This window comes from Chlorocebus sabaeus, chromosome 26, assembly GCF_047675955.1.
Source record: "Chlorocebus sabaeus isolate Y175 chromosome 26, mChlSab1.0.hap1, whole genome shotgun sequence".
Taxonomy (NCBI): Eukaryota; Metazoa; Chordata; class Mammalia; order Primates; family Cercopithecidae; genus Chlorocebus; species Chlorocebus sabaeus.
The window spans coordinates 28,393,255-28,402,017 of NC_132929.1; the positions used below are offsets into that span (position 1 = coordinate 28,393,255).

Genomic DNA, 8,763 nt, shown 5'->3' on the forward strand with positions numbered 1-8,763 from the left:
CTCAGGGCATCACTGTTTTTCAGAGGTGTTATCACAAGTAAATTATTTAGCTTCACTGAAGAGACCAACAGGGAAAAAAGTGGTAACTACCACATAGACTAATGGTTCCCAAACTTGGCTGCACATCAAAATCGCCTGGGAGTTTATAAAAATCCCAATGCCCATGTCACGTCCTGTACCAATTACATACAAATATCTGAAGCTGCAGCCAGGCATCAGTTTTTTAAAGGTTTGTAAGTGATTCCAATGTATAGCAAGATTTGGGAACCACTGGTATAAATGGTGAGTCTTCAATGAGAACATCTATGTTCCTATCACAGTACCCTACAAATAGAACGTGCACAAAAAACTTAAGCTTCTTCCTTATCAGTTACTATGACAAATGAGATGGGTTGTACTTTAGGGTCTAGTTCTGTCCAGCTGTTGTCTTATTAAATTGCCTCATCTAAAAGAGAAGAATATTTCTTTTTTTTCTTCAACTTTTATTTTGAGTTCCAAGGTACATGTGCAGGATGTGCAGGTTTGTTACATAGATAAACATGTGCCATGGTGGTTTACTGCACAGATCAACCCATCATCTTGGTACTAAGCCCAGCATCCATTAGCTATTAAGAGAAGAAAATTTCTAGAAGTTAATTTGTTCCAATTTTATGATACTGTAATATCTCTTGGAAGAGACAAATGTGGATGCTTCTATAGCAAGACCCTGTGATAAATAATTTTTATGTTTGTATCAAAATAATCAGACTGTCTTGTGATTGGTCTAGTTGCCTAGCCCAATCTTATTATCTCAGGAGGAAATTAAGCTTCATTAGTATTAACATACTTATGCTAAGATAAGAACCTATACAAACCTATTGATAGAAGGTAGGAATTTATGATTGTGCACTAAATCCATTCACATAGGAAATACTTTTTTTTCTTTTTACTGGACTCTATGAGACTGACATTTTTCATGTAGAAATAATGTGGCTTTCTTCTCCCAAAGATGCTTATCCATCTTATTTAAATAGAGACACAATGAGAATATTATTTAATAAATATTTGTTAAATGTTTTCTCCAGCATTATAAGAAATGCACCCTCTAACAACCACAACTTCAGTAACACCTTCTTTCTGTTGCTACCTTAGGTTGGGGGCCGTTCAATTTTACCAAGAGTGTGGAAATTCTGCTGTTTTAATGGGGACTGAAATGAAACTAGTCATTTTTCATTCAACCCATCAAGACTCCTAGATTGATTTAAAATATTAAGTCAGTGTTTAAATATTCCAATATATGGACTTTACAAAGAGCACGAGCAATGTCACTTGAGGAACAAGGCCTCAAGCTGAGGAGCAGGATACTGGAGAACCTCCTTCTTAATTACCCACCTTTATTAGACTTGAGGATTTTCTGTCTTACAAGAAAATCAGAAATAAATTTTATTGGTATGCTCTGTAAGAACGATTTCTTCTAATAACTTGGGGTAGCAGCATTTGTTTGATTAACTGAATTTGCCATGAATGTGGAAATAATGACATCAAAACAGCTCGTGTAACAACCTCCTTAAAGACCTCGTAGATTAGAGATGACTATAGATTTTCCCCAGCGCGGATCAAAGGGACTGAATTGAACGTTTTAGCTTAATGATCCAACCCCTGTCACACCCACAGGGACGCGAATTCCGATTTTATAAGCAGGTGTGCACGTGCCCTCAGATACACAAAGCCGTGTGGAGGGACAAAAAGATCAACCACCCGATCGACGAGGATAGGTTTGATCTTTTCGATTACCTCACTGTGCCAGTGTATATTCCTGACTGTGCCTTACGCCATTATAAACTTCGGAACTTTAGCTGTTAATTTTTGTTTTCTTACTATGACTTCCGAAAGACATTCTATCCGCCTACCAGGGGCAAAGAGAAATGGGACCAGGGGACAGGGCGGTGGGACCCTGTCCAGGGTCCTGACGCCGCGCTAGGGCTCCAGGCCAGTTGGCCTCCGAAGGCCCTTTCACCCACCCCACAAGAGAGGAAACAAAGACTTCCCAGCTCAAGGCCTCAAGGCTGCCTCCTGACTCGGGCCAGTTTGCAGGAGGAGGAAACAACAAAACAAAGGAACCGCCAATCTGCCGGGTATTACATCCCTTAGCTCCAACCTCCGACTTCGGACCGCCAGGGTCACCTTCTCTACTCTGACCCCGCTTTTCTTAAATGAAAACATGCCAACAAAAGCATACTTTGGATACAAAATCCAAGTACGCATCTTGTTTGGGGAGGTTAGAGCTGGGGTGTACTTCGGGGGATGAGAATTTTGTTTTCATGAATTGGGTAACACCCAGGCATTGTTGGGGACCTCGACATACCCTCTAGATAGCCTTCTCTTCCTCCTTCACACTTTCTTCCTATCAAAATAGTTATTGTTTTGAAATTCACTAGGACAACGACGTTCTAAAAACAAAGACGCAGCAAGCATCCCTTTTCTCTCCGCCGCGGGCTGAACCACTGACGCTCGCGGGGCGCCCGGCCCCGACGGCCCGCAGGGGGCGCGCGCCGCTCCCCTAGCACAGCCCGGCTACCCCAAGAAAGGGAGCCGAATGGAGGGAAGCAAGGAGCGCGGAGGGCTCGAGGCTTGCAGATAAGGAGAGGCGCATCCTGGGATTTGAGTCCTCTGCTGCTACAACACAACCGTGCTATTGTTGGCACTGTCCGACCCAAGTGTCGGTTGTAAGCGGAGATGTTGGGGCTGGGTCTCTAGCAACCCCTGTGCCCTGGGTCAGGCAGGTCGCCCAACTACCGGGATCCCTCTCCGGATGCTTCCAAGGCTATAGGGGCTGCACCCCCAGACGGGATAGCCACATACCTCCGAACAGGTAGTGGAGTTTGTCTCTGGCAGGCATCCTAGCTGCGCTGACACCAAGGTCGCCACACAACAGCCATCAGCCCCTCTCAAGCCCCAGAAGTAGGTTTCCCCTGCTTCAGTCGTTGCCACGAGCCCACTTCTTATCTCCAAAGGCACCCCCCTCTCCTCAGCCCGGTTTATGCCCGTTACACTGAGAGAATTACATAGAGGGAACTATGGTCCCACACCCTCGGGGGGACAGACACCGGCCGTGAGACAGGCACCACGCAGAGCCTTCTGGTGACTGTCCGCAAGAGCGAGACCTTTTGGTTTTACAATCTGCTGGTGTGTGTGTGTGTGTGTGTGTGTGAGGGTCCCCAGCCGACTACCGGGACGCACTGCCACTTTTTGGCCTGGCAGGCTCTGGGACTCCTTGGTCTCCGCAGCAGGCCATCCCAGGCCTTTGGAGGAGGCGCTCCCCGCTGGCGGCGCCCCTCGCCCCGGGCTCCTAGGCGGACACGGTCGGTCGCGCCCTGCCGGCCCTTTGTTCGCGCCGCAGCGGGCTGGGAGCAGCTGCGCGGCACCAGACCCGCAGGGCGAAGACGCGAAGCGTGAGGAAATCGCTGCGCTTGACGCCTTCTCCCCCAACTCTTGGGCCCAGAAACCCTTCCAGCTCCTGCGTCCCACACGCCCAGTCCTGGCTTCTCTCCCGGCCCAGTAGTCTTCAAGGATTGAAGGGCGCTGCCTAGGGCCCCGCACTCCTGCCTGGCTCCCATGGCCCAGAAAAGCGGGGGGACATTTGAAATGTCACCCCTGGGATAAATATTAACAAAAAAGCAAATGGACTTGTGCGGGGGCCAGTTATCAATCAACCAGGCCGCAAGGCCACTCAGGGCAAACACAGCCCAGGTTGGGCTGGGCGAGACTTTCTCATGGCCGCCTCCCGACCGAACCCCTCCCCCCTGGCTCAGGTCCTCCTTCAGGTCTTTCTGGGGCAAACACCGGACGGGAAGGGGGCGCAGTCCGGGTGCTGGAGGCCCCTCCAACGCCCCTGCGGGGTTTGGAGGTTTCCTCCCCTCCAAGTCGGACAGGATCGGAGTGCCCAACACCCACCCCCGCCCGAACCTCGGGCCTGCGCCCGGCCTTCTTCTGGGTCCGCGGTGCTGCGCTTGCTGGTGGTTGTGTGTCGCAGTCTCTTTCTGAGCCGGCAGCCCCCGCCGTGTGGCCGAAGCTCTCTGGAATCTTTAATTGGAAACTAATCTTGCGTCTTGATAGGCGCCCACGTCAGAGGCGCGCCACCCACCCACCCGCCCGCCTCATCCAGGAGGAGACGCGGCGAGAACCCTGTCGCTCTGCTCTTTAATGGGGCAGCAGCAAGTAGTACATGGAGGGAACATATATTGATTTTTAAAAGGTAGTTAATTTGGTGGGAATTTTCTCCTGTCGCCCTTCTTCCACCAGCCGCTGTTATTTCGTGACCGGAAGGCGCCTCCTCAAACACAGCGCCACGAGCAGAGGGTTTTGACCCTCTGCAACAGGCGGCCGGCACCTGGAGGCCAGAGGGGAGTGGAGAAGCCACTGCTCTCCCACTGCGGAGCGAAGGAACCGGGCTCAGTGAGCCCTGACCTCGCAAGGTGGTTGGAAAGAGACTGGGGGAGGGTCTCTGAGCGCAACAGCAAGGAAAGCTGCCAGGGGCTCCTCCCCACATGGGAGCTGGTAGTGGGGGGCACGCACTAATGTCCTGTAGGAACGGCCAAGGCGCTCTGCAATTCGTTTTAAGGTTCTTGCACTTGGCCCGCTAGAGATCATTTGGAAAGTTCAGAAAATAACCCCACTCTTTTTACAATATGGAAATATTAATGAGAAGGCTCGTTCTTCAGTAACTTAAAAATAGATTGTGAAGAGACTGTTCCTGGTTCCTTGCAGAAGGCCCTCCTGGACCAACACAGTGCCCTCAATCCTAGCCCTTTCCACCATCACTTTTAAGTTAAGGAAACAAAAATGTAATAGACATGCTTCCTCGGGGTCTCAGGACACAGTGGGCTGGGTGTTTGGTGCCAAATGTCTGCCCTGCTGGAGTCTCCAATGTTTCACTTTTTCGAAGAAAAGGTCATGGGTCTGGGGCCGAGGGCTGCATGGCTCTCCACAGGTTGCTGGGTGCCCAGGCAGGCGCTCCTTCGATAGCCTCCTGGGTGCCACGAACACCTGCCAGGCACTAGGTTTGCGCCTCCGGCCTGCGGGTCCCAGCCCTCAGGCTCCCTCCCCCTCTACAGTGCCGTCCCCTGAGCTCGGCTCTGTAGCTCTCCACGCTTGGAGGTCAAAGGGCGCTCCTGTGGCCAGGTTTCCATGGCTCAGAGGTCGTCTCTGAACAGAACGTGTCCGTCTGTCCTTCCAGGGGGTGACAGCAGGCAGTGGGGGGAGGAGGGACATTGAAGTCCAGAGCAAGAGCCTCCAGGGGGCGGGGGTGGGGGATGGGGACCGAGTTTTCCTGGAGGGGTAGCCTTCTCCATTTCTATCTTCTTCTCACATTCCCTTGCCCCACTCGTTGGCTTCAGCGGGCACTGCCTGGGTAAGAGGCCCTGAAGCCCGGCTCTGGGGTGGTGGTGTGGGTGTGTGAAAAGGCACTACCTTGGGCTCTGGAGAGACGAAGCTGTCAAGGCGAGGAGCAGCCCCTTCGCCCACTCCCTCCGGAACCTCAGCTACTTGCGGGCAGCCCACGGGTGGATATATGGAGATATTTCAGTCTCTAGCACAAGGGCTAGAGAGTGGAAACCCAGGAGCCTGCGATTCGCGGGGGCGCCCAGCAGGAACCTGCATGAGGACTTTGCCTGGGGCGAACGAAGGCAGGGCTGGGCTGGGAAACCTGGCAGGGCAGAGTCTCAGCCAGCGCGGCGCTTTGGGACCGGAGGCCTGGAGCGCCCAAACCCAAAGAACGCTTTGGGTCGCTTCGGGGCACAAATCACAGGCTGGTCGGCACCTGCCACCCCCTAGCTTCTCATTGGCAGGCACGAGTTGGGGGAGGGGGGCTTTGGCCTCACGCTTTGATTTTAGACTGTGAAACGGCTCAGTGCCCCCGGCTCAGAGCGGATTGACTGTCTCTCGTTCTCCAGGGACGAATTAATGGAGAACGATCAGTTAATTAACAAACCCTCATTCCGGCTTTTACCTTTTCTCTTCGCCAAGGCTCAGGCCCGGGCGCCGGGCTGAGACGGAGGCGGGGGTTAGCGAGTTGGGGCGGGGGGAAGGGGGCATGAACCAGGAGTCAATCAACTTGGCAACCGCCGCCCGGATCTCATCAAACCCTAGCCACCCTCCGCTGTCCTTAGCTCTACCTCCCCTCATGTTCTCCACCCTCAAGGGTCGCCGAATCCTCCTGAAACCCCGGTGGGGTTCGGGCTGGGCTCAGCTGTCTTCTCCGCCTATCCGCGGTCTACCGGAGCCAGGCGCGGTGTCTGCGCAGCGCCAAGGAGACCTTCCCGCTGAACTCAGAAACACCCGGGGTTTGGGGTTTTGGGCAGGAGACCTCTGCTTGCAGACTTGGGGGTCATTTACACACTCCCACCCCCAAATCCCCCTCCCGCACGGGGATTCAGACTAAAATCGCGAAGAGGAATCATAAAACAAAATGCAAAGTCCTCAGGGAGTTGGCAGCGAAGGCGGTCCCCGGACTTGGCTATTGCTTTGCAGCTCTCACTGGGACCTTGGGACCGTCAACCTCCCTCTCCTTTCCACAGCCAATTCCACGCGCAGAGAGCGTCCTAACCCTTACACCTCGTCTGTGCTACATACCCATCGCCCAGTGGCTTTGAAACTTTTTGCCCATACTCTTAGATTGAGATCACTCCAGCCAGCACCAAAAGAATGAGCGCGGGAGGGGATCACAGCAGCCAGTTCAGCTAAACCTCAACGCAGCTCCGGCACGCTCCAGCCCAGCGCCTGGGATGTGTCAGAGGCACCTGCGAGGAACATTTGCGTGCGATTCCACGCACGCGTTGCCTCCCTCTTCCCAAACCCGGATCGCTGAACTGAGAGGTGGCGCAGAGTGTCTCACCAGGTGCGGGGATTTCTCTCCGCCTCAGGCCGTACGAGCTTCCCTCGCTGTACCTGAGCGCAAATGCGCCTCTTCAGTCGCCGAGGGCCCGCCGCTTAGCTCTCGGAGCCTTCCACAGCCCAACACACTGAGCCCTAGAGTAGGAAATTTGCTCCCACAGCCCTGTGCTGGCCCTTCCAGGCACAGGGAGTCCCCCTTCTGGGGGCAGGGGTGGGCGGAATGAAGCGCACCCAGCCCTCTCTCCTACCCTCCCTCCTTTGGTCCCTTCGGCTTTCGTGTACCTTATCTCCCGCGCGCCCAGCTCCTCGGCCGGCTCACCTGCTAAGCGGAGCGCGGACATGCGCTGGAACTCCGGCTCCTGCAGCCACTTCCACATCCTCCGGAAGGTCTCCCGGCCGGATTTGAGTTTGCTCCAGGGTTTGGGGTTGCGCAGCAGGTCCGAGAGGGTCCCCTGGGAGCGGCAGAGCACCCTCTGCGCGAAGATGGCCTGTGGGATGCTGTAGCGCTTGAGCTCGGTGGTGATACGCTGCGCCACCTCTTTGGTATTGATCTCTTCCATCTGCCCTGAATTACTTCCATTGCTGACCTGCGCGCCGGTCACCGAAGGGTTGGGCTCCCGGGCTGTGCCCAGGAGCTGCCCGTGGCCCTGGGTGTTCAGGTGGGCGTGGGGATGGTGCGGAGGAAGGCCGTTGATGGGCACCATGCCGGCCGAGGTGGGCGTGAGGTGCTGCTCCCCGTGGCGGCCGAGCATGGCCGGGTGGTGGGCTTCGAAGCCGTTGGGGGTGAGCATCTTGTCGGTGGGCATGGCGGCCCCCGGGTGGGCATAGTGGGGGAGCCCTTGCTGGGAGTTGTGGATGCTGCCCAGACCGGAGCTGGAGAGGGGCGAGAGGCTCTGGCCCATGCCGGCCACGTCCTTGTGGTAGGGGGTATAGAGGTTATTCATGGAGGCCAGCCCGCGCTCATCCCGCATGAGCGTGAAGCTACCGCTCACGTTGCCCGCCAGGCGCTGGTGGTGGTGCGGGTGGTGGTGGTGATGGTGGTGGTGGTGATGGTGGGGGAACTTGTCCGATACTGTGGAGATGGGCGGCAGCGGCTGCAGAGGGGTCAAGGTGGTGTAGGTGGTGGGCATGCTCATACCTGGGGGAGTCTCGCAGGCCATGGTCATGGTGGGGTGCAGGGGACCGGCCAGGCTGTGCTCGGGGGCCCGGTGGTGGTGGTGGTAATCGCTGCCGCCGCTGCCGCCGTCCAGCAGGGACGCCATGCCCATGGAGCGCGGGTGCGCGGGGGGCAGGTGGCTGCCGCGGTGCGCCACGGAGCTGCGCGCGTGGGGGCTGCCGCCCAGCAGGTCGGCAGGGGCGGGCACCGGCTCATGGCTCACCCCGTGCAGCTCGCCGATCGCTTCCATGGTCAGCTGCGCGTTCATCGTGATCCGGGCGAGCAGGCGGCGGACACAACATCGATGTGGCCAGGCAGAGGCGGCGAGGGGCGCACGGAGTCCGGTCTTCACATCGGCTGCTGGCGACTGTTGCCTTCCTTCCTCTCACTGTGGGGCTCTGTCTCTGTCTCTCTCTCTCCGTGTGTGTGTGTCTGTGTGTGCGCGCGCGTGTGTGTGTGTGTGTCTCCTTCCCTCTTACCCCCCACCTTCCCCTCTGCGTCCTCGGCTTTTTTTTTTTTTTTAATATTAATTTCCAAAAAGGATCCGCGCCGTTGGGAGAGCGCAGTGCTCCAGCCCGCCCGCCCCGGCCACCTCTCGCCCCTCTCTTTCTTAAAATTCTGAGGCCCCCGGCTCCCCTGCCGCGGCCCGCGCGCTTGCCGCGGCTGCTGCCTGCCAGCGCCGCTGGCCAGCTTGAGCCATGGCTCTGTTACTGTTGCAGACTCTGTGGCCGCGGTTC

General features: G+C 55.9%; 1 protein-coding gene across 1 annotated transcript in view; it reads right to left on the minus strand.

The window, feature by feature from the left end:
• ONECUT1 (one cut homeobox 1) overlaps positions 1-8,457 on the minus strand; it is a 33,744-nt gene extending 25,287 nt beyond the window's left edge. Inside the window, exon 1 of the mRNA XM_008016553.3 lies at positions 7,190-8,457. Within this exon, the coding sequence (XP_008014744.1) occupies positions 7,190-8,294 (1,105 nt within the window). The 5' untranslated portion in view covers positions 8,295-8,457. The remainder of the gene's footprint in view (positions 1-7,189) is intronic.
• Between the last annotated feature and the right edge of the window lie 306 nt (positions 8,458-8,763).